Source organism: Symphalangus syndactylus, chromosome 8 (genome assembly GCF_028878055.3).
Source record: "Symphalangus syndactylus isolate Jambi chromosome 8, NHGRI_mSymSyn1-v2.1_pri, whole genome shotgun sequence".
NCBI classification, from domain to species: Eukaryota; Metazoa; Chordata; class Mammalia; order Primates; family Hylobatidae; genus Symphalangus; species Symphalangus syndactylus.
The window spans coordinates 62,467,272-62,493,419 of NC_072430.2; the positions used below are offsets into that span (position 1 = coordinate 62,467,272).

Here is a 26,148-nt window from a genome sequence, read left to right on the forward strand (position 1 = left end):
TACTACCTGTAGTGGCCTTCAAAAAATCAAATGGAATAATTTAGTTTCAAACAACCCCATAAGGCCGGGCATGGTGGCTCATGCCTATAATCCCAGCACTTTGGGAGGCTGAGGCAGGTGGCTCACCTGAGGTCAGGAGTTTGAGACCAGCCTGACCAGCATGGTGAAACCCCACCTCTACTAAAAATACAAAAATTAGCTGGGCATGGTGGCACACACCTGTAGTCCCAGCTACTCAGGAGGCTGAGGCAGGAGAATTGCTAGAACCCTGGAGGTGGAGGTTGCAGTGAGCTGAGATCGCACCATTGCACTCCAGCCTGGGCAAGAGCAAAAACTCTGTCTCAAAAATAAATAAATAAAAATAAATAAAACATCCCCATAGAGGTATCCTTGCAGGCAGCTAGCAGAAACTAGTGCATGTTCTCTGATGCACTTTTATCCAGGCTTGAAAGGATACCCAAAGATGAAGTTCCAAGGAGTACCATGAGTTGGGTCAGACAAACACGATGGAAGAGGGCAGATAGTAGAGTTATCAGAGATAGGATATAAAACAAGTACAGTAAATCCTCACTTTACGTTGTCAATGGGTTCTTGGAGACTGCAACTTGAAGCGAAATGGCTTCAGGCAAAGTGGCATATAGCAGTCCTGGAATAATGTTGTTTAATTCAATGTCATTTCGTTATGATTGAAAAAAAAAAAAATTCCTCGCTGGGACCCACTGTCTGTGTGGAGTTTGCATGTTTTCTCCCACATCTGTGAGTTTTCTCCAGGTGCTTCAGTTTCCTCCCACATCCCAAAGACGCACACGTTAGGTGATTTGGCGTATCTGTGTGGTCCCAGTCTGAGTGAGAGTAGGTGGATGTATGTGCCCTGTGATGGGATAGTGTCCTGTCCAGGGTCAGTTCCTGCCTTGTACCCTGAACTGCTGGGAAAAGCTCCAGCCACTTGAGACCCTGAACTGGAATAATTGGGGAAATCAATATCTTTCCATTAATCTTTCTTAAATGTATGTATTGCTCACATTTATTTTAGTGTTTAATATTAGAAGTAGTTTTGTGTTTATTTAGAAGTTTGTTGACGTTTTTGTGACCAGAAAGATGCTGTAGGAGCTTAACTCTTATTGTATCAATTAGCCTAGGGTAAAATGTGTTTTGTTCTCAGTGTTTTGGTGAAGTCATAGATTTCGAGAACCTGTCGACCTTGAGCAAGGACTTACTATATATTAAAAAATAGGCCGGGTGCAGTGGCTCACGCCTGTAATCTCAGCACTTTGGGAGGCCGAGGCGGGCAGATCACCTGAGGTCAGTAGTTCGAGACCAGCCTGGCCAACATGGTGAAACCCCATCTCTACTAAAAATACAAAAATTACTATTGTGAGTAGTGCCGCAATAAACATACATGTGCATGTGTCTTTATAGCAGCATGATTTATAATCCTTTGGTTATATACCCAGTAATGGGATGGCTGGGTCAAATGGTATTTCTAGTTTTAGATCCTTGAGGAATCGCCACACTGTCTTCCACAATGGTTGAGCTAGTTTACAGTCCCACCAACAGTGTAAAAGTGTTCCTATTTCTCCACATCCTCTCCAGCACCTGTTGTTTCCTGACTTTTTAGTGATCGCCATTCTAACTGGTGTGAGATGGTATCTCATTGTGGTTTTGATTTGCATTTCTCTGATGACCAGTGATGATGAGCATTTTTTCATGTGTCTGTTGGCTGCATAAATGTCTTCTTTTGAGAAGTGTCTGTTCATATCCTTTGCCCACTTTTTGATGGGGTTGTTTGATTTTTTCTTGTAAATTTGTTTGAGTTCTTTGTAGATTCTGGATATTAGCCCTTTGTCAGATGGGTAGATCATAAAAATTTTCTCCCATTCTGTAGGTTGCCTGTTCACTCTGATGGTAGTTTCTTTTGCTGTGCAAAAGCTCTTTAGTTTAATTAGATCTCATTTGTCAATTTTGGCTTTTGTTGCCATTGCTTTTGGTGTTTTAGTCATGAAGTCCTTGCCCATGCCTATGTCCTGAATGGTATTGTCTAGGTTTTCTTCTAGGGTTTTTATGGTTTTAGGTCTAACATTTAAGTCTGTAATCCATCTGGAATTAATTTTTGTATAAGGTGTAAGGAAGGGATCCAGTTTCAGCTTTCTACATATGGCTAGCCAGTTTTCCCAGCACCATTTATGTTTTCCCCATTTCTTGTTTTTGTCAGGTTTGTCAAAGATCAGATGGTTGTAGATTTGTGGTATTATTTCTGAGGGCTCTGTTCTGTTCCATTGGTCTGTATCTCTGTTTTGGTACCAGTACCATGCTGTTTTGGTTACTGTAGCCTTGTAGTATAGTTTGAAGTCAGGTAGTGTGATGCCTCCAGCACATGCACATGTATGTTTATTGCGGCACTATTCACAATAGCAAAGACTTGGAACCAACCCAAATGTCCATCAATAATAGACTGGATTAAGAAAATGTGGCACTTATACACCATGGAATACTATGCAGCCATAACAAAGGATGAGTTCATGTCCTTTGTAGGGACATGGATGAAGCTGGAAACCATCATTCTGAGCAAACTATCACAAGGACAGAAAACCAGACACTGCATATTCTCACTCATAGGTGACAGTTGAACAGTGAGAACACTTGGACACAGGGTGGGGAACACACACTGGGGCCTGTCGTGGGGTGGAGGGAGGGGGGAGGGATAGCATTAGGAGATACACCTAATGTAAATGACGAGTTAACGAGTGCAGCACACCAACATGGCACTTGTATACATATGTAACAAACCTGCATGTTGTGCACATGTATCCTACAACTTAAAGTATAATAATAATTAAAAAAAAAAAACAAATTAGCTGGATGTGGTGGCGGGTGCCTCTAATCCCAGCTACTTGGGAGGCTGAGGCAGGAGAAATGCTCAAACCCAGGAGGGAGAGGTTGCAGTGAGCTGAGATTGCGCCATTGCACTCCAGCCTGGGTGACAAGAAGGAGACTCTGTCTCGGAAAAAAAAAAAAAAGGACCTACTATATATATAAAAAAATTGACAAAGGAGACCAGGCGTGGTGGCTCACACCTTTAATCCCAGCACTTTGGGAGGCCAAGGCAGGTGGATCATGAGGTCAGGAGTTCAAGACCAGCCTGGCCAACATGGTGAAACCCTGTCTCTACTAAAAATATAAAAATTAGCTGGGTGTGGTGGCAGGCACCTGTAATCCCAGCTACTCGGGAGGCTGAGGCAGAGAATTGCTTGAATGTGGGAGGTAGAGGTTCCAATGAGCTAAGATTGTGCTGCTGCACTCCAGCCTGGGCAACAGAGCAAGACTCCGTGCCCAAAAACAAACAAAAATTGACGAAGGGATAAGAAACTTGCAGAATTAGCCAGGCAGATTGGGAAGAGGATGAAATATAACTTTTAGAAATTAAAAAAATGAAACCGAAGTCCAGTATACTCATTAAATAGATTAGACATAGATTAAATGCAGTGATTGGGAAGAAAGGTCTAAAGAAATTGTGCTGAATGCAACACAAAGACAGGTAGAAAATATGAACGAGAATTTAAGAAACATGGAAGACTGGGAGGGTATAATATGCCCTTAATTGAAATTCCTGGAGATAACAGAGGCAATGTGCTAGATGCAATGTTAGAGAAGATAATGGCTAAAAAAGTTTCTAGAACACATGCAAAATACCGGTCTTCAGAAAGCCTGATAAATTCCAAATAAGTCAAATTAAATCCCTACCTGGATAAAACATAGTAAATTGCAGCGTATACTTATAAAGTATAGTTAATGTAAAAGCAGCCACAGAAAGAAATATCGATTATCTAAAAGGCAACAGCAGTTACACTGAATTGGTTTGCCAACAGCAATACTGAAGGGCAGATAGATATCAGTGTCAAACTAGAATTCCGTTCCCAGCAAATACCTCTCAACAAATTATCTTTCAAGAATGACAGCAAAATAAATATTTTTTTTTAATCTAGGGAAGCTACGTGACATGCTGAAAAGATGTGTTAGGTTTCACATTTACTCCTCACTTGAAAAAGAAAACTAATAAACTCGGGTTTAGAAATAATAAGCTGTCACAGCACAGAGAGCATATTCACCATACAATCACATACATAGTAGGCACTGAATAAAAATCTGTGGGAATGTTCCTCCTGCCATGAGAGCAGCTGTCTGCCAGAAGCAGGCAGGCACTGTGGATGGTAGTGAAATCCTAGAGGTGTTCCTACTGAAGTGTGGAGCAAAACATGGGTGCCCAGTGTTACCCCTACTGTCCAATGTGGCACCTGAAGTTCTACTCCAGAAAAAGAATGGTAAACACGAGAAGGAAAACATTACCAACTTTAAAATCAATGGCATCTCCTACGTATATAACAAACTAATCACCTGAAAAACTATCAGAAGTAATATATACAGAAATTTGACCTAGTAAGAAATATGACATACCTCCTATCTAGGAGCTTAAAAACCATTCCTTTCTAAGGTTTTGTTCAAAATACCGATAGGATATAGCTATTAATATATTCCTTCAATATCCTAGTAACTACTGCTGGGGCCATGAAGGAGAGCTAGGACGGCTTCTGCCTTCAGGGAGCTCTGGGCTGAGTGGTAAACGGGGTGGCGGACCTGTTACTGACTTTGTTGGCTGTAACGGGTATAAAGGAGCAAGTTGTCGGTTCTGAGAAGCGTAGTTGGGGGAAGAGCCATGAAATGCCTCATAGGGAGGTGAACCATAAATTGAGTCTAAATTTATGATCAAAGGCCATGAATTTAAAGAAAAGGTCCTCAGTGTGAATAGTCATCTTCAAATGGGTAAGTCACGTGGCCATCTTTACATTTCATAAATAGAATGAAAGATGTTGAAAGGGGAAAATTCTGGCTGGGCACAATGGCTCACGCCTGTAATCCCAGCATTTTGGGAGGCTGTGGTGGGCGGATCACGAGGTCAGAAGTTCAAGACCAGCCTGGCCAACATGGTGAAACCCCGTCTCTACTAAAAATACAAAAATTAGCCAAGCATGGTGGCAGGCACCTGTAGTCCCAGCTACTCAGGAGGCTGAGGCAGGAGAATAGCTTGAACCCAGGAGGCGGAGGTTGCAGTGAGCCGAGATCATGCCATTGCACTCTAGCCTGGACGATAAGAGCAAGACTCCGTGTCAAAAGAAAAAAAAAAAAGGGAAAATTTATCACTTGACAGATTGTGCTATAAGCTAAGATCAGGAGGCTTTTATTTCTTGGGGGTTAATCATACTAAGTACTTACATAAACCTATCTTATGAAGAGGTGTCTGAAGAAGTCTAATCGGTTCTAATCTGATTCCCCTAATAGGTTTAGTTGGTATAGTAGTTGACCATGGTGTGCTATTAATTAACAAACAGTCTTTTTATTTTTAACTTGAATTTTAAGCTCTGATAAAACAATATGATTAATCAAAGCACTTCAGACATGATCTAAAACTGATGATTTGGAGCTTTAAAATTTTGTTACTCATTTCTGTGTTTTTCCTAAGTGAACGTCACACTTGGAGACTCATTAATTCTCTTTCTGGGGACATCAGGAAGCACCACTCTGTAGTGGTTGGTGGTCTTCTGTATTAGTCAGGGTTCCCTAGAAGGACAGAACTAATAGGATATATATACATATAAAGGGGAGTGTATTAAGTGATCACAGGGTCCCACAATAGGCTGTCTGCAAGCTTGAGGAGCAAGGAGAGCCAGTCCAAGTCTCAAAACTGAAGAACTTGGAGTCCGATGTTTGAGGGCAGGAGGCATCCAGCATTGGAGAAAGATGTAGGCTGGGAGGCTAGGCCACTCTTGCCTTTTCATACATTTATGCCTGCTTTATATTCGCTAGCAGCTGATTAGATTGTGTCCACCCAGATTAAGTGTGGATCTGCCTTCCCCAGCCCACTGACTCAAATGTTAATTTCCTTTGGCGACACCCTCACAGACATACCCAGGAACAATACTTTGCATCCTTCAGTGCAATCAAGTTGACTTTAGACTACATCTTCCTGTGGTACTTGTAACTTTCTGTCATCTTCCCGTAAGCTTTATCTCTTCCTGTAGCCCACTGTTGCTTCAACAATGTCCTTTTTGTTTTATGAGGAAGGCTTATCAATTTTACTTCAAATGATTTATGATTAAATTCTTTCTTTTCTAGGATTGTAGAAATCTATAGTAGAAGACTACAAGGTAAGCTTTAAAAATCTTTATTAACAGAAAACATTTTTCTTTTTTTTTTTTTTGAGACAGAGTCTTGTTCTGTCACCCAGGCTGGAGTACAGTGGTGCAATCTTGGCTCACTGCAGTCTCAGCCTCCCAAGTAGCTGGGATTTCAAGAGTGCACCACCATGCCTGGCTAATTTTTGTATTTCTAGTAGAGACGGGGTTTCACCATATGGTCAGGCAGGTCTGGAACTTCCGACCTCAGGTGATCCACCCACCTTGGCCTCCAAGAGTGCTGGGATTACAGGCATGAGCCACTGTGCCTGGCTACAGAAAACATTTTTCCTACACAAAAAGTATTTTTTGTTTTATTACAAGTGTAATAAGTATGACTTATAAAAATGTAAAACCTTTTAGGACTATAAAAAGTCTACTGTTTCAAGCCTCCAGAAGAAATCATTGTTGTATTTGCACACTCTTTCACATTTTCACACATATACCTACATTTTCAAATCAATTTATTTGGATTATGTTTAAACAAAAATGGGCTCGTTTTATACATAATTGGCCTTGCTTTTTTCCCTGCTTTTTTTCATTTAACAAAGCACATCCATGTAACTATCTCATTCATTCTGGTGGCTGCCTAGAATTCTACTGTATATGCCATGGCTTGGCGTAAGCTATACCTGCTCTGATAGACATTGGGGGGTTTCATCAGTTTTCAGATAGATGCAGTGCTGCAGTGAATACTCCTGTATGAATTAAAAGACAAGTCATTTTATTCAGGACAGGAACTATATTATTTAGGTTAAATTGTTGGTTTTCAACATTGCTCTAAGTACAACTCAATAATGGACTGCAGCCCCTTTGTTAACCCTGTTGCAAGCTATTTATTTGCTGCACTACTTTACCTCCATGGAGGTGCTTGGTAACCGGTACTGTGTTGTTCTTACTGCACAGGTATAAGATAATTGCTATTCTAATTCCTTCCCCCAGTGATGCTGGGGGGCTTCAGGGGGTTCTGAGATCTCTTTAGCCCTGTACTTCAGGTGAGGGAGTTGAATCTGGGCCTCTCTGTGGCCCAGTCAGCAGACAAAGCAGACTGGCAACAGCTGGTGTGTCTTGGCTCTTAAATCTCACAGAAGTCTGATTTTTTAAGATTTCAAATGTTCTAGAGACAGAAAAAGCTTCCAGCTGTTTGTGTCAGACTCTCAAACTGAGCTCCTTATCACATCCACAGTTCAGGAGCGCCTTACGAAACAAATTGCTGTAGCAATCACGGAAGCCTTGCGGCCTGCTGGAGTCGGGGTAGTGGTTGAAGCAACGTAAGTCCGCATCTGCCTTTAGTAATGTCATAATGGTGCACTAGAAGTGATCTTGCTATTTAGTGCTTCTCATATTTTGTAGCACCAGGTGATGCCACACAACTGACATGATAACTGTAGATTTCCATCCCTGAGCCTAAAGCTCTTTTACCACTTTCATTTGCTGTGTTACTGATATAGGAACAGAGTATGGGAGAAGTATTTTTTTGAGGGTAGGATGGGGCTTGTAGAGGCATAGGGAGTTATAAGCACAGGTGTAGAGATTTGAACAATCGATAGCCTTTTTTTTTTTTTTTTTTTTTTTTTGAGACGGAGTCTCGCTCTGTCGCCCAGGCTGGAGTGCAGTGGTGCAATCTCGGCTCACTGCAACCTCCACCTCCCGGGTTCAAGCGATTCTCCTGCCTCAGCCTCCCGAGTAGCTGGGACCACAGGTGTGTGTCACCATGCCCGGCTAATTTTTGTATATTTAGTAGAGACGGGGTTTCACCATGTTGGCCAGGTTGGTCTCGAACTCCTGACCTCGTGATCCACCTGCCACGGCCTCCCAAAGTGCTAGGATTACAGGCATGAGCCACCACACCCAGCTCAATCACCATTTTTTAAAAAATGCTCAAGACAGGGTCTTGCTCTGTCACCCAGGCTGGAGTGCAATGGTGTGATCTCAGCCCACTGCAACCTCTGCCTCCCAGGTTCAAACGATTCTCCTGCCTCAGCCTCCCAAATAGCTGGGATTACAGGCGCCCACCACCACACCCAGCTAATTTTTGTATTTAGTAGAGATGGGATTTCATCATGTTGGCCAGGCTGGGGATCTCAAAATCCTGACCTCAAGTGATCTGCCCACCTCAGCCTCCCAAAATACTGAGATTACAGGCGTGAGCCACCGCGCCCAGCCCCAGTAGCCATTTTTGTGTCTTCTCTTGATTTCTTCTTCAGCTGTCTGTTGCTCCAAGCCGAGTTTTTTAAATATTTTGTCACAAGTTTAAAAAATAAAGCCAAGAATTGGTACATTGCTTTAAGTTAGCATGAGTTAAGAGAATTGCACTATTGTGTGGACAAAGTTCATATGTGTTCTGTGACATGGTGTGAACTCTCTTCTATGTCTGGTATCTAATGTCACCAGGTTGCTCAGACAGGATCCCTGGTCACCATTATCTGAATTCTGCCTGGTGACACCAGTATACTTGAGCATTTATCTAAACACCTAGGCTAGCATAGTGCTGTCTTGGTCCTGAAGGCAGAGCAAGTGAGAATTCTGCCTTTCTTTCGATCTAGAAGTTAAGTAACTCTGTAGCCCTTTTATACTACTTTCACCCCAGAAGAAAATTCCATTTTTCCCCTTTTTGGATGCTTTAAGGATCAACTAATAAGAATAAAAGTTGCAAGACAACTTCAAGAACAAAAAGTTTAGGTTGCTGCAAAGGTAATTGCAGTTTTTGCCATTACGTTCAATAGCAAGAACCACAGTTACTTTTGCATGAACCTAATAGATAACATTTGTGTAAAAAGGGATATTTCGATATACTTGGTAACTGTAAGCTGTGATTTAATCTTTAGGCCTGCTTTTAAAAACCAAACCAGCAGCTGTCTACTCCTTTAAACAACCTGTGTTGCCTTATTTTGTAGACACATGTGTATGGTAATGCGAGGTGTACAGAAAATGAACAGCAAAACTGTGACCAGCACGATGTTGGGTGTGTTCCGGGAGGATCCAAAGACTCGGGAAGAGTTCCTGACTCTCATTAGGAGCTGAGCTTCAGTGTGTGTGCGTTGGTTGCCGATCGTACTGCCAGTAGCATTGTCTGTCTGTCTGGTCTTGTTTGTACATTCCATTTTCAATTGTTACAGATGTGAACTTTATTCCTTGTCACTAATTACATTTAAAATTATTTCTAGGAAGTCAAATAAATATAATAAAGGGTTGAGCCCTCTACTTTCTTCTTGCCACCTTTTTGTGGCAATATTAAAGTGAACTGCTAATAGTGTAAGTACGTGCACAAAACCACTGCCAGATAACCAGAGGGGCCTGGGAAGGGAGAAGAATTAGTGTATTTTTTTCAAATAGTACAGTAATTTGACTCATAAGCATAGGAGCATTGGGAATGAGAGGGAACTGTGCCCAGTATACTGTTTTTTTTTTCTTCCTCCAATAAAAGTGGTGTAGTGCTGAAAGTGCTAAAATATTTAGTGCGGTATTGCTCTGTGAATTCAAGTTCAACAGACTCCACTTTGGTCATGTTTATTAAACCACCAGTGACATTTAAAAATATATTTTTAGCAGTTGTAATGTTAGTCACCAAGGGAAGGTGGTGGAATGTCTATGTTTTTGATTTTACTGTGAGTTAAAAAGGCACATTTCTACCTTCTATTGTTTTTAAATTCAAGAATTAGGGAATTATTTCCTGGTGTTGTTTACGAGTATATTCTCATGTCAACATACAGGGATTTAGACATTTAACTCTCTGTGCCTTGATGAGAATATCATTTAGAGTGTAGATACTTTTGCCTTTTTAAAAAAGCCATTATTTTATGAGACTTAGTACTCACACTGCAAATAACTAGTCATCTCAGTTTTAACTTTATAGGTTTATTGAGAGTTTCCTTTGTGTGATCCATGTAGATGCCTCAAAATGTTTCTTCTTCTTTTTTTTAATCGTATAAGATATTTTTCTAAATATTTCCAGAAACGTTTGAGAGTGCCCATCATTTTCAGGTCTGCAGAACCATAGCTTCCACGCACCTGAAAGAGCACAGAATGAACTGATGGTGGAAGACATTATGAGCTGTGTCCAACATTCTAACCAAAGCTTATTGTACCAACGATCTGTGAAAATGCACTGGAGGCTTCTGGTCCCAGTTTCCTTTGTGGTCTACGTGGGTCTTGTCCTCATTGTAACTCCGTATAGGTGGTATAGGTATTTTAATCCTGGAAGCTGTTGCCTTATTAATGATTATCTTAAAATTTCCTCCACTGGGGCAGCGTGGGCCAAATTAAAACAAACAAAACTGCAACTCCTCCACAGAAACACAAACACAGTTATTCTATGAAGCTTATTATTTGGTTGACATAGTGCTCTTCAAATTCATCCCATTACCCTAAAAGTAATAACTTTGATGCTTGCTTTAACTTTAGTCCCATCTCTGCCACTTTGATGCTATTTGGATTATGATAGGGCAAGATGGCAGAGGTATTGGGTTTTTTTGTTTTTTGTTTTTTTTTTTCCATTCCTCTCTACTTCTATCTATTTCCTAACTTTTTCTTTCTGAAGTTTAAGTACGGTGATGGTTGGCTTGAGTTCCTTTATAAATGTAGCCCAGTATAAACATTAGCCTGCTTAATATTTAGATATTTATAGGTAGAATTCTGAGCAGTCAACTCATGTTTGGTATTTTAAAGTAAAAACAAGTGTGACTTTGAGGACCAAAGAAATTGTTAGCTATACATTTATCTTTATGAACTCATTTATATTCCTTTTTAATGACTCGTTGTTCTAACATTTCCTAGAAGTGTTCTTATAAAGGTCTAATGTATCCACAGGCTGTTGTCTTATTAGTAAATGCAAAGTAATCACTTTGTCTGTTTTACTCTAGTCTCTAGTACTTTAAAATTACCTTTTCATATCCATGATCTTGAGTCCATTTGGGGGATTTTTAAGACTTTGATGTATTTCAATACACTGTTCAAAATTAAATTGTTTAATTTTATGTATGTGTATGTATGTTCCTGAAGTTGGTCCTATTTAAATTATTAAAGTATTGTAACTTTGTTCTTGTGAAAGTTGTTTCTTTTTCAACCACCACTATAAATATTTAAATAACTTGATTATTTTGGCTGTATTCTGTTTCAGCAAAGACATCATAGGCCAGGTGCGGTGGCTCACGCCTGTAGTCCCAGCACTTTGGGAGGCCGAGGCGGGTGGATCACGAGGTCAGGAGATCGAGACCATCCTGGCTAACACGGTGAAATCCCGTCTCTACTAAAAATACAAAAAATTAGCTGGGCTAGGTGGCGGGCGCCTGTAGTCCCAGCTACTCGGGAGGCTGAGGCAGGAAAATGGCGTGAACCCCGGGGGCGGAGCCTGCAGTGAGCCGAGATCGCGCCACTGCACTCCAGCCTGGGCGACAGTGAGACTCTGTCTCAAAAAAAAAAAAAAAAAAAAGACATCTAAGGGCTTCTCCCAGCCATCAAGCTATTTGAATACTAATCTCAATTATAGTACGAAGTAACCCCAGGTTCTGACAGTTTCTCCTTGGTATTTGGTTGGAGTCTTACCGTCCTCACTGTCTTGAGGTAATGGGAGGAGGAGGTCTGGGATAAGAGTCTGGAATCTCAGTGGCCCTCATGTCCCTGTTGTCTTAATGCTCAGTAGGTAACTTTAGCCCTCTGGGAACTGGCACTGCTTCCTACATGGGAGCTGTTGGGGAAGGAAGAGTAGGCTGGGGCAGGGAGTGGAAGAGGGTTTCCTTCCCTTTTCTAAGAGCCTGCCCAGGGCAAAACTTCCAGTTAGTGCAAAGGGTTTTGTGCTGCTCTTCTGTCCCATGCCCAACAACCTCCTTTCCTTCTTGCTAGTGGTCTGCTCCCCATTCCATGCTCCCCCATAGGCAGAGGCCCGTGCCCTCACCGGTGGCCAGCATGTCCAAATACTGGGGCCTGCTGCTCCTTGCAGGACCCTGTAGACCATTGGGTAGCAAATATTGTCAAAGTAGGAAGGCTTACTGGCATAAAACATTCCTAGAACCACCACTCATAGGTGTCAATGAAACGATGAGCTGCTCAGCTAAGCCGGAGTTGCTGCTCCTGAGTTTTGTCACTGAAGATCGATTGGCCAAGTTCCTTTTCACTTAGTGGAAGAGCAGTTGCAGACATGAAAGGTTTTCAAGAAGCCTTTCTGTCAAAACAGAGCACCTGGATTCACCATCACAGGCATGGGTCCTCCTGCTGATGGAGAGAAGTCTCAAGAGATCAAGGGGAAATGTGAGTACCTGACTGCCCACTCTCCCAGAGGCCCTTGCCTTCTTTTAGTTTTTGTTACAGAAAATAAAACATGCACATCAGTAGAGAGATGAGTACATGAACCCCTGTGTACTAATCACCCGGCTTCGAGGAGTCTCAACTCAATGGCGCCATCTTGTTTTCCTCTATACCCATCTGACCAGATTATTGCAAAGCAAATCCCAGGCATTACTTAGTCCATAAATATTTCAGATTATCTAAATAAAGTGGAATCAGGTAAAGAAATACATGATCAAATACATCCATTATCACACTAAAAATTAGTGTCAATTCAAATATCTAGATTTTCCCCTACTGTTTTGTAGTTTTTAGTAGTTTATTTGAATCAAGGTACAAATGAGATCCACACATTGCAACAGGTTGATTTAAGTCTCTTAAGAATCTTATATGTTCTCTTCCTACTCCCTCCTCTGTTTTCCTTAAAATTTATCTGGTCACTTGTTTTGGAGAAGCCCCGTGTTTATTCCAGGAACTGTCTGGTTGCTGGAATGTCTGGCTGTCCAAATGAGGTCAAACTCCAGCTAAACAGGGAAAAGAAGGGTTCTTTGCCACAACACTTCTCTACGTCCCTAAACCCCTACTCCTGGGCAGCCCAGCTTGGTCTGGTTCTGTCTGGCTTTTAACTGGAACATAGCTCTCTTTGGCTTTGTAACTTAGAGCCATTCCCTAGGTACAGAATAGAATTCATTGCTTTTTTCTGAGTGTGTCCTTTTTGGGCAAGGCTTCCATTTTAAAACATGCTGCCTTTGGCTTCAGCTTGGTTGATTCCTTGGCTGCCAAGATTTTGGTTAAGGTGGAAAGGTTATTACAGAAGTGAAAACAATGAATCTCACAATAATTGGCATCACTTTGAGGGCCTACCCATGGGGAATTCCATTGAGTTGGACAGTATAGGAGTACTTGGGTTTCTTCCCCCCGCTCCCCGACCTCATCAGTTACATTTTCATGACATCCTGAGTATGAATATCAGGCTCTGGCCGACAAAGGGTGGTGAAGGAAGACACACCGCGTCTTGGATTTAAGCAGCTCCCTTTATTCCCTTCCTAGCAGTGCAGCTATGACTTGCTTGTGGGTCCTGGTAGGATAACTCCTGGCACCTGCATTACACAGCCCTAATGCACCTATCCACTTTTCCTCTTATTTCTACATTCTCCTGTTTGTTTTGAGCAATATGTCCACAACTCTGACCTTTTGAGAAATCCTTTCAATCTGGAACTGACTGTGCTGCCCAGAGAAACGTGATTTGCCTGCCGGTGAGCATTGGGAAGGTTGTGTGGAGGGAGTCCTGTGATGAAATGCCTGGGTGTGTGTATGTACAACTTCCTCTCAGGCTGTTGATTTTCCCTGATTTTAGAATGGATTTTTGATTCTTCCTCCTTTTCCTGGATCCTTTCACATTCAAAAATGTACTGAACAAATAAATGAGATTTTTTTTTCTAATTTGTTTTTTTGGAGTTTCCCATTATATGTGTAGTGATAATTTTTACAGTCATTCTATCTAGACTGATAAAATTCTTTATGGAAACTTTTCTCTTTGCAAGGACATTTTACTTCTAAAACCAAGGGGGATAAACTGAATTAAAAAAAAAAGCTAGTAAATAAAAATCAGTTTAAAACCATTCTGGTTCTATCAGGGACCACAGAATTATTGGTCCATATTGGTCGTCTGGTCATTGGTCTCCTAGCAGCTGCTCAACCATTTTGACTGGAGGTGGGTTTTGGTCTCTGTCTCTCTTTGGCTTCACGGCTGCTGGCCTCAACTGCGTTCCTGATTGCTTGGGAAAAACAGCCTTTGACATCTGTATCTGGTTAGATTACAGTCTCTTGTGGACCCACACAGTGGCTTCTGCTCCTCTCAATTTGGGAAATTTTAAAGGAATTTCCATTTGCAGATTGAACAAGTCTAACCAGAGAGAGGAAGCACCCTGACTGTTTCAGTTTGTACCTTTAAACTTTCAAGTACCTTTAACCAATTAGAGACAAGTAATCTTCTTTCTCTCTCTCTCTCTTTTTTTTTTTTGGAGACAGAGTCTCGCTCTGTCGCCCAGGCTGGAGTGCGGTGGCATGTTCTTGGCTCACTGCAACCTTCATCTCCTGGTTCAAGCAATTCTCCTGCCTCAGCCCCCCGAGTAGTGGATTAAAGACGCCCTCCACCATGCCCAGCTAATTTTTGTATTTTTAGTAGAGACAGGGTTTCACCCTGTTGGTCAGGCTGGTCTCGAACTCCTGACCTCATGTGATCCTCCCGTCCTGGCCTCCCAAAGTGCTGAGACTACACTCAGCTCCAAGTGCTGAGCCACTGCACCCAGCCCAAGACAAAACTAATCTCAGCAAAATTTCTTGCCTGAAGTCTCGTTTCTGAAAGTTGATTTGCATGTGATCAAGGAGTATTTGAAGTCTTATCCAAATCTTAGCTGACCTTCTCTTAACAGTTGTCAGAATCACCTCTTAATGAAGAGGTTGGGGGAGTCAATACTTGAATATAACAGAATTTCCATATAAATTTAACGTATTTAAAAAATAATGAATAAAAAGTATCACGTGCACTTGAAGTATAGACAAGCCAACAATGAATTCTCATTGTCTTTTTAACTAGAACACACACAAAACAGGACTTAAAATCAAAATGAAACCCTGAGCTCTGAGAACTCAGAATTTGTTTCCTGCGTTTTAGTTTTCGGGGATGGAAAACAAATCTTCCAGATTTTGTGTGTGTGTGTGTGTGTATTTGTGTGTGTGTACCCAACACCGAATCTGGAAGACTTGTTATAAGGAAGAATATATATTTTCTTTTCTTTCTTTTTTTTTTTTTGAGACAGGATCTTGCTCTGTTGTTGCTCAGCCTGGAGTGCAGTGGCACGATCACAGCTCACTGCAACCTCTACCTCCCTGGCTCAAGTGATCCTCCTGCCTCAGCCCCCCAAGTAGCTGGGACTATAGACGCATGCCACCGTGCCTGGCTAATTGAATATTTCCATTTTATAAGTGAGTTGGGTGTCAGGGAGGGTCAAATGGCGTGCGTCACCCACACTGGGTTAAAGAGCTGATGTCGCTGCCTGGACTCTGCTTCTGTTGACCTTTCTGTTAACCAGTGGGCCCAGCCCCTTAGGTTACCTCTGGCTCCCCATTGAGCTGGTTAATCTTTTCCAGGTGCCCTCTGTCACTCTGTGCCCCCACATATTTGAAGATGAATACTATCACCTTTGCCCTTTGAACTCGAAGGTGCTGCTGGGAGTAATTATAGGAGTGTGAGATGGTCACCTTGTAGTTCCATGTAATCACACTGTCTTAAATGCTCAAATTAAAAAAATAAATAAAAACTGGTAATTCTGTGGTTAGCACAAAATTCAAACATCACAAAATAATTAAGGAAACATTTTCCTTCACCTCTGCTCCCAAGTAAGCCAGGCAGCTGCTATCATCAGAGATATTTAATGAAATTCTTTACTTTTATGGCAGAATGAAAATCTTTGTCTCCTGCACGTAGGCTGACTTTATGTACTTCCTAATGGTAGAAGGTGTAACTCAAAATTGGTGAGGAGTTTGTGTAACTATCAGAATGTAAAATCCATTATGTTTATTTCTGGTGTTCTTTCAAAGTCATTAGATGCTTTCTCTGAATTTTTTTTTTTTTTTTTTAGCGAAAATCATCTGCAAAAGAAAAATGTGTCCTCTTTACAGAACTTTGACCACCTTAGCAAAAGAAAAGCAGATTCTGGCAAACTGAGTGTTTCAAGCAGAGGCTCTTTTAAAATTTGTTTTTTTCTTTCACTTTTCACGTTATTTGAATAGGTAATATATGCACTTGCATATAATTTGAAAAGCACAAAAGGATATGCTGTGAGAAGTCTCTCTCCCTTTCCATCCCCAGCTGCCCAGTTCTTTTCCCCAAAGCCACCACTTTACCACTTTTTTTTTGTTTGTTTTGAGACTGAGTTTTTGCTCTTGTTGCTCAGGCTGGAGTGCAATGGCATGATCTCGGCTCACCACAACCTCTGCCTCCCAGGTTCAAGCGATTCTCCCGCCTCAGCCTCCCAAGTAGCTGGGATTACAGGCATGTGCCACCACACCCGGCTAACTTTGTATTTTCAGTAGAGACTGGGTTTTACCATGTTGGCCAGGCTGGTCTCGAACTCCCAACCTCAGGTGATCTGCGTGCCTCGGCCTCCCAAAGTGCTGGGATTACAGGCGTGAGCCACTGCTCCTGGCCCACTTTACCACTTTCTTACATATACTTCCCCAAATATTTAAGGCATATTTACACACACACACACACACACACACACACACACACACACACTTTTATTTAAATGAGGGACTATTGGCCATGTGTGCCTATCCAAATCACCTAGGGAACTTTTAGACAATGTTTCTGTACCCTGTGAGGAACTATTCAGTATTTGTAATTATAGTTTGAAAAAGAAAATTGCTCTTGGTTATTCTGGTGGGCTCCCTCAGTTGAGAATGACTACCCTAAGCTACAAAAATTCAGACCCACGGAACCCATCAGGAAGCCAGTAGCTCCTTCCCAGGTAATTTGGGCAGGAGAACAGCTATGTGGATCACTGAGAACAATCGTTTCTATCGTCCCTGGTTAAGGGCATCTGCAACCACTCAGCTGATAAGTCTAAAGGTAAATTGTCCTTAAAAGGGACTGTCTCCAGATTAATATAATCACTGCTGCAATTGCCTGTGTATAAATAACTTATTTCTCTGGTCTGATATCTCTAAACATAACCTACTTTTTTCCTCCTCCATCTAATTTTTTTATACTTGTTAATCATAGAAAACTTAGAAAATGGCCAGGCACAGTGGGTTACACTTGTAATCCCAGCACTTTGGGAAGCTGAGGCGGGCAGATCACCTGAGGTCAGGAGTTCGAGACCAGCCTGGCCAACATGGTGAAACTCCATCTCTATTAAAAATATAAAAATTATCTGGGCGTGGTGGCAGGCACCTGTAGTCCCACCTACTCAGGAGGCTGAGGCAGGAGAATTGCTTGATCCCAGGAGGTGGAGGTTGCAGTGAGCCGAAATTGTGCCACTGAACTCTAGCCTGGGCGACAGAGAAAGACTGTATCTCCAAAAAAAAGGAAAAAACCTTAGAAAACAGTGAAGTATAAATAAAAAGATCAGTTACCCAATTGCATAGTTCAGGAAATAACTACTGTTGACATTTGTTTTATTTTACTTGCTTTTAAAATTGTGCAAATAATATCTGGATGCTTCTGGAGTATTTAAAGCAAATCCATCCAGACAGTCTATCATTTCATCGGTATTTATTTCACTATGTATCACTAATGGATAAGGAGTAAGGACTTAAATAAAATCCCTGCACATTATCACATCCCCCCCAAAAGTTACAACCATTACTTGATGTCATATCATATTCTGCATTTACCTTTTCCCGGATTGCCTTGCATTTCTTCCTAGAGTTCACTTTGATGTGTTTTCTTCCATTTGCCCCTCCTTATTCTGTGTAACTATCTGTAATACTTTGGATACTCTAAAGTCCTCATAGTCATTCCCTCCCTTATTTTTTATCTTTGTTTAAATAGCTACATGATGTTCCATGGTATAAATATCACATGTATTGATTATTTTCATAATGATGAGCTGTCATGTTGTTTCCAGTTTTTTCTTTATTATAAATAACACTACAGTGGACATCTCTATTTCCAAAGGATAGGCTTTTAGGTATAGATTTATTGGGACAAAAAAGTCGACCATCTTTCTGTCTTCCCCTCTCTAAGTAACAATGGACAGACTCAGGTGGGCTATTTACCACCCCCAGCCCTGGCCCTCTGCTGTACAACTGTCCTCATATTGTAACTGTCTTACGCCTAAAATTTTGTAGCACACATTAATTTTTTCTCTTACCTAGGGGTAACTTTGCACCTCACTTATCTTGGCAGATTCACAGTTTTACATGGAAACTTTTATTGAGATAATTGTAGATTTACATACAGTTATAAGAAACACTACACAGAGTTCACTTCTGTACTTGGCTGGGTTTTTCCCAGTGCTAACATTTAGCCAAACGATGGTGCAATATCACAGCCAGGATATTGACATTGATATAATACACCAATCTCATTCTGATTTGTCCAGTTTTGCTTGTACTCACTTGCATATGTGATTAATTTCTTTGCCACGTACAGGTCTGTGTATCCCACACCATAGTCAAGATGCTGACAGTTCCAATACCACAGGATCTATCGCGTTGCCTTACTATAACCACACCACTCACCCTCAGCCCCTTCACATTTTAAAAAGACTCTTTTTTTTTTTGAGACGGCGTCTCCCTCTGTCACCCAGGCTGGAGTGCAGTGGCGCAATCTCAGCTTACTGCAACCTCCACCTCCCAAGGTCAAGCGATTCTTGTGCCTCAGCCTCCCTGAGTAGCCGGGATTGCATGCATGCACCACCACGCCTGGCTAATTTTTGTATTTTTAGTAGAGATGGGGTTTCGCCATGTTGGCCAGGCTGGTCTCAAACTCCTGGCCTCAAGTGATCTGCCTGCCTCCGGCCTCTCAAAGTGCTGGGATTACAAGCATGAGCCACTGCACCCAGCCAAAAAGACTCTCAATACATATTCCAAATTTCTGTCTAGCAAGATATAACTAATTCATACTACCCTGCCAGCATTGAGTATCATTTAAAAAATATATTACTAGGTGGCCAATATTTTCACTGTCTAGCTTTCTGTTAAAGTCTTTTAATACATGTATTGTCAAATTTGGCCTCAAAGTGTATTGCAAATATTCTCCTAGAAGAAATGAGGCAGATGTTTCTTTCATTTCTCTGCTTGTCCAATACTTCAAAACATTGTTTTCAGTGAAAATCAAATCACAAACCCTGCCAAATGCAAGAAGCATACAGCCTTCTATCTTTAACAAAGCTGGTACTAACTTTCAGGAACACTACTTGTGGGGTTGAGACAATTGTATTTTGCTTAACAGGGTTTTCTGGCTAAGAGAAGACTGGAAGATTTTGCTAAAGTTATTTCTAAAAGGGATTTTATCTAACTCAAATGATACTTACCTTTTCTAAGTACAGTTCAATGAAAAATAATTTTATTTTCTTCAGGTAGAGGTGATCTCTGAGAGAAGGGGCCCTCTCAATATCTCTGAGAAATGAGCATATTCCTTCTGCTTGGCAGTGGTCCGGGTAACCCACGTAACCCTGGCATTTAGGCTGGCTCCCTTTGTGGCGTCAGAATTCTTCCTGGTCTAAAGTGAAGTCACTGTGGACCTGCTTTTCGTTATAAGCCATCATTTCTGCTAAAGGTAGAGCATTACTGAAGTTGGAGTTGAGGCGATTATAAACAGCAGTATGGAGGATGAACCTGGAATAGAGCGGATAGAAACAGTGTGGGGGTAGAGTGGTAGATGACAGGTAGAATTAGAAGGCTCTGTCCTCAGGCAAACATAGCGTGGGAAGTACTTCAGTCAGAAATACAGTTTATGATAAATCAATTCTCATTTAGCCTGGAAAAGTTAACACACATGATACATGGAAGACGCAATTAAATTTTAGCCATGTAGTTGTGCACATTTTAGATCTAGAAGTCGTAGAGAGTATAAACCAAGAAGATCAGATTATAAAAGACCCTGTATATATATATTTGCTATTTAAAACAACAATAAATGCCTATATCCTTTGCCCCAGTAATTCTGCTTTGGGGAATTTATCCTCTAGAGGTATTTATATATATATATGTGTGTGTGTGTGTGTGTGTGTGTGTGTGTGTGTGTGAAGGTGACATTTGTGTACAAGGTTATTCATTGCAGCATTGTTTGTCATAAGAAAGCTCTTGTTTATTAGCTCTAAACCCAAAGTATGAAAAATGATCACATGAAGTTTTGGTTGCAATTTTTAGGGTCCTGGAAGTCCTAGCTACAGCAATCAAGCAAGGGAAAGAAATAAAAGACATGCAAGTAGGAAAAGAAGAAGTCAATATATCTCTTCACTGACAATATTACTCTATACCTAGAAAACCATAAAGACTCCACTAAAAGTCTCCTGGAACTGATAAACGACTTCAGTAAAGTTTCAGGATACAAAATCGATGAACACAAATTGGTAGCATTTCTGGACACCAATAATGTTCAAGCTGAGAGCCAAATCAAGAATGCAATTGTATTTACAACAGCCACAAAAATTAAAATACCTAGACATCTAACCAAGCAGATGAAAGACGTCTACAAGGAGAACTGCAAAACACTGATGAAAGAAATCATAGATGACACAAACAAATGGAAAAACATCCCATGCCCATGGTTAGGAAGAATCAAAATTGTTAAAATGGCCATACTGCCCAAAGCAATCTATAGAGTCAACACTATTCTTATCAAGCTACCAATGCCATTTTTCACAGAACTAGGAAAAAACTATGCCAAAATTTATATGGAACCAAAAAAGAGTCCAAATAGCCAAAGCAATCCTAAGCAAAAAGAACAAGACCAGAGGCATTACTTGACTTCAAACTATGTTATAAGATTACAGTAGCCAAAACAGTATGGTATGGTACAAAAACAGACACATAGCCAGGCGTGGTGGCTCATGCCTGTAATCCCAGCACTTTGGAAGGTTGAGGTGGGGAGATCTCATGAGTCCAGCCTAGGCAACATGGTGAAACCCCGTCACTATGAAAAATACAAAAAATTAGCTGAGTATGGTGGTGCACACCTGTGATCCCAGCTACTCAGGAGGCTGAGGTGGGAGAATCACCTGAGACTGGGAAGTCAAGGCTGCAGTGAGCTGTGATCACATCACTGCACTCCAGCCTAGGCAATGGGAGTGAGACCCTCTCTCAAAAAAACAAAATGAAACAAACAAACAAACAAACAAACAAACAAACAAACGAAAAAACAACCACATAGACCAATGAAACAGAATAGAGAACCCGGAAATAAAGCTGCACACATACAGCCATCTGATCTTTAACAAAGTCAACCAAAATAAGCAACGAGGAACAGAATCTCTGTACAATAAATTGTGCTGGGACAGCTGTCTACCCATAAATAGAATGAAACTCGACCCCTATCTTTTGCCACATATAAAAATTAGCTCAACTGGCCGGGTGCTGTGGCTCACGCCTTAATCCTAGCACTTTGGGAGGCCGAGGTGGGCAGATAACCTGAGGTCGGGAATTCGAGACCAGCCTGACCAACGTGGAGAAACACTGTCTGTATTGAAAATACAAAATTAGCTGGGCGTGGTGGTGCATGCCTGTAATCCCAGCTACTCGGGAGTCTGAGGCAGGAGAATTGCTTGAACCTGGGAGGCAGAGGTTGCAGTGAGCAGAGATCACGCCATTGCACTCCAGCCTGGGCAACAAGAGCAAAACTCCATCTCCAAAAAAATAAATAAATAAAATAAAAAAATTAGCTCAAGATGTATTAACGATTTAGATATAAGACCTCAAACTATAAGACTCCTAGAAGAAAACCCAGGAAGCCCCATTCTGGACATCAGCCTTGGAAAAGAATTTATGACTAAGTTCTCAAAAGCAATTGCAACAAAAACAAAAATGGACAAGTGGGAGCTAATTAAAGAGCTTCTGCACAGCAAAAAAAAAAAAAAAATAAGCTATCGACAGAGTAAACAGACAACCTACAGGATGGAAGAAAATATTTGCAAACTGCATTGAGCAAAGATCTAATATCCAGAGTCTATAAGGAACTTAAACAATTGAACAAGCAAAAAACAAATAACCCAATTAAAAATGCGTGAAGGACATGAACAGACACTGCTCAAAAATGACATACAAGCAGCCAACAAACATGAAAAAACACTCCACATCACTAATCATCAGAAAAATACAAATCAAAACCACAATGAAATATCATCTAACACCAGTTGGAATGGCCATTATTAAAAAGTCAAAAAACAACAGATGCTGGCTAGGCTGTGTAGAAAAGGAACGCTTATACTCTGCTGGTGGGCATGTAAATTAGTTCAGCCACTGTGGAAAGCAGTTTGGAGATTTCTCAAAGAACTTAAAACAGAACTAATTCAATCCAGCTATCCCATTAATGGCATATATCCAAAAGAAAATAAATCATTCTACCAAAAAGACACATGCACTCATATGATCAACACAGTACTATTCACGATAGCAAAGACATGGAATCAACTTAGATGCCCATCACTGGTGGATTAGATAAAGAAAATGTGGCACATATACACCATGGAATACTACACAGCCATAAAAAAGAATGAAATCATGTCCTTTGAAACAACATGAGTGCAGCTGAAGGCCATTCTCTTAAGATAATTAACACAGGAACAGAAAACCAAATACTCTTGTGTTCTCACTTATAAGTGGGAGCTAAACATTGGATACTCGGGATATAAAGATGGCAACAATAGACACTGGGGACTACTAAGGGGGGCAAAAGTTGAAAAACTAATGATGGGTACTATGCTCAGTGCCTGGTGACAGGATCAATCATACCCCAAACCTCAGCATCACATAATATACACATGTAACAAACCTGCATGTGTACACCCTGAATCTAAGATAGAAGTTGAAATTATAAAAATAAACAAATAAATAAATAAATTTGTAGAGTCTTTCCACCAAAAGTAGATTGGATTCATTTTTTTTTTTTTTTTAGAGATGGGGTCTTGCTATGTTGACCAGGCTGGTCTTGAACTCCTGAGCTCAAGCAATCCTCCCACCTCAGCCTCCCAAGTAGCTGGGACTACAGGCATGCACCACTGCACCCAACGTAGGTAGATCAGATTCTGATCCACTGTCCACTTTTATCTCTTGGGCTCACACTGAGCAAAGTTCTGAGGTTAGGCAGGAGCAGTTGGTTGGTTCTTGTTGAGAATCCTTCAAAGCATTAGTTAGCATCACATTTAGGGATACATGTGGACTGGGAGTCACAGCATTCATTACTCTCTTACTTTTAGAGACTGGAGAATGGACATTTGGGGGAATTTGTTCTTGATAAAGTGTTGTGTAAGCAAACGAAATGAGGGATGCAGAACTGCCTGCCTCACCCTTTTGTTTTTACTCTTTCCCTTAGGAGTGGAAGCAAAAATTCCAGACTCTGCCTTCTGTAAAAGCCACAGTGAGGCATTACGACTTGGAAGGAAAGTTCAGACTCACATTCCTATAATTCTGAACAGACCTTTTATTTTTAAAGCAATATCTGTGCTGCATAATCTGTTTTCTAAATATGTAATTGCTCTGATATGTACTGAATTTGGAGAAGATCATTATTTGGAGACCTAGAACTTCTGATGGTACCAGGACAGCATTCCCCCTTCTAAAGCTTTCAAATACATGCAACAAAACAAAAAGGAGTATAAATTAGAAAGATAACCATGGCACTTTGGGAGGCTGAGAACGCAGGATTGCTTGAGGCCAGGAGTTCCAGACCAGCCTAGGCAACATAATGAGTTTTCATCTTCACAAAAAAATTTAAAAAATTAGCTAGGTGTGGTGGCGTGTGCCTATAGTCCCAGCTATGTGGAGGCTGAGGCAGGGGGATCGCTTGACCAGGAGTGAAACCCTCTCTCAAAAAACAAATAAAAATAAAAAAAAAAGATCACCATGAGCTACCACTTGCCCCTGTGGTGAGAAGTATTTGCATAATCATAATGTAAGTACTGATTACTCAGTTAACTAAAAATTGTGAGATAACCTTTATCCTGGGAGGAAGGGGAGTATGAGTTAAATCTTCATCTGTCATAACACAGCTTAGATAACATCAAAATTCATCAATCAAGAAGGAACAATTTAAGCACAATTTTTTGTCAAGTAACTACCAAAGAAATAGCAAAAAGACAAAAGTGATTGTCTCTTTAAGAGAGGAGGTGGGAGGGAGAAAGACAAAGAACCCTTGCTTAGATTATAAAACTTCTGTTTGTCACTATTTGATTTTTTAAAATTAGGTGCCTGTATTTACTTTGTTAAAAGTGAAAAAATATATCTATATCTACATATATGGAGCCAAGAGAATAAGGGTAAGTAGGATGTCTGCAATGATTATTTGAAATATCCTTGACTGTTACAACTAGAGTGATGTTTTGGGAGAAAAGGATAAAAATGAAGTACAGTTATGTGTTGCTTAACGACAGGGATTCCTTCTGAGAAATGCATTGTCAGTCGATTTCATCATTTTGTGAACATCGTAGATTGTACTTCCACAAACCTAGGTGGTATAGCTCACTACACACCTAAGCTGTACAGTATGGCCTATTGTTCCTAGGCTACAAACCTGCACTGAATACTGTAGGCAATTGTGATACAGTGGTAAGTATTTGTGTATCTAAACTTACTAAAACGTAGAAAAGGTACACTAAAAATAGGGTGTGGGACCCTATGAGACCGCCATCATATATACAAGCCATCGTTGACCAAAATGTCCTTATGTGGCACATGACTATATATGAATTCTTAGATGAAATAAAGGAATCACTGCTCCCACTAACTTTATTTGGCCTGCATTTTGCATCTTTATTTTTCTGCTATTCACAGGTGTTTGGTACTTCAGATCAGGGGTTGGCAAACTTTTTCTGGAAAATGCGTGATGGTAAATCTTTTAGACTTTGCAGGTCACACAGTTTCTGTTATAACTACTCAACTCTGCCATTCTTGTGTGGAATCCACCATAAACAATATGTAAATGAATGTGACTGTGTTCCAATATAACTTTATCCATGGACACCAAAATTTGAATTTCATACCATTTTTGTGGCTGTGAAATATTCTTCTGTTTTTGTTTTTTCTTTCATTAACAATGTAAAAAGCATTCTTAGCTCATGGACCATACAAAAACAGATGGTGGGTAGGATTTGGCCAGCAGGCCATAATTTGCAAACTCCTGCTTCAGATCTAACACATTTGTGTGGTTCCCTCCCATGCATAGCAAAGAGCTCCAGCCATCTGGGCTGCAAAGAGGAATTTACATGGAGCAGGTAAGCCTCAGTTCCCCCAGCATTTGCAACTATGGAAATTTTGTCTTAAAGGGCTTCGAGGTCTTGATGGGCTCTGAGGAGTTAGACTTCATGCTTCTCCTTTTCCCCTACCCTATTCTCATTTGTTTTTACTAAGTATAGAACATTCCTATGAAACTCTATTTCAGTGAGTATTACATTGTTGGAAATTTCATTACCAAAGACAAAAATAATGTAGGAGGTCATAGACATAGAGATGTAGGCTCTGAGTTGGGCCCCTTGGCATCAAAAGAAGCTTCTGAAGGGTTGGACATAAAGGAGACTTCATGAATGTCAGGCCCTGTCTCCACCCACAGGTGACCAGGCCAGGTGAGTCCTGGAAGTGAGGTCCTGCCTGCCCTAAGAAGACTCCCCAGAAGACAGCACCCATAGCTTCCTTCCTTGTCACCAGTAGTTGCCATTGATGGGGAAAACACAGATCTTCCAAGTGGCTTTGTTAAGGCTTTGTTTCCTTAGGTTTAACTGTGTTGCATGCCGGAGTATAAAGATGAGTGAGACTTCCCTGTCCTCAAGTCTAGGGAGAGATATATGTAATGTAAACAAATATTTGAAGCACACTGAATAAAAGCTCTAATATAGGTGGATCCCATGTTGGAGAGGGGAGTAGTGGCGATAGAGAGGTGAAGAGATAGGCAGAGGACAGATCACAGAAAGCCACA

At 40.9% G+C, this 26,148-nt stretch overlaps 2 protein-coding genes across 4 annotated transcripts in view; one reads left to right on the forward strand and one right to left on the reverse strand.

Moving 5' to 3' along the window:
- Window positions 1–11,276, forward strand: part of GCH1 (GTP cyclohydrolase 1) — a 61,993-nt gene extending 50,717 nt beyond the window's left edge. Inside the window, exons 4-7 of one of the 3 annotated variants that reach the window (XM_063645578.1) lie at window positions 6,169–6,200; window positions 7,414–7,498; window positions 9,125–9,263; window positions 10,212–11,276. In XM_063645578.1, coding sequence (XP_063501648.1) covers window positions 6,169–6,200; window positions 7,414–7,498; window positions 9,125–9,251 — 244 coding nt within the window. In that variant the 3' untranslated portion in view covers window positions 9,252–9,263; window positions 10,212–11,276. Of the gene's footprint in view, window positions 1–6,168; window positions 6,201–7,413; window positions 7,499–9,124 lie in introns of all 3 variants that reach the window. The other 2 variants (XM_055289311.2, XM_055289312.2) reach the window with 2 other exon arrangements.
- Window positions 11,277–19,779: 8,503 nt separating this feature from the next.
- The window catches only part of SAMD4A (sterile alpha motif domain containing 4A), a 263,587-nt gene continuing 257,218 nt past the window's right edge, over window positions 19,780–26,148 (reverse strand). The window contains exon 12 of the mRNA XM_063645576.1: window positions 19,780–19,859. Within this exon, the coding sequence (XP_063501646.1) occupies window positions 19,795–19,859 (65 nt within the window). The 3' untranslated portion in view covers window positions 19,780–19,794. The remainder of the gene's footprint in view (window positions 19,860–26,148) is intronic.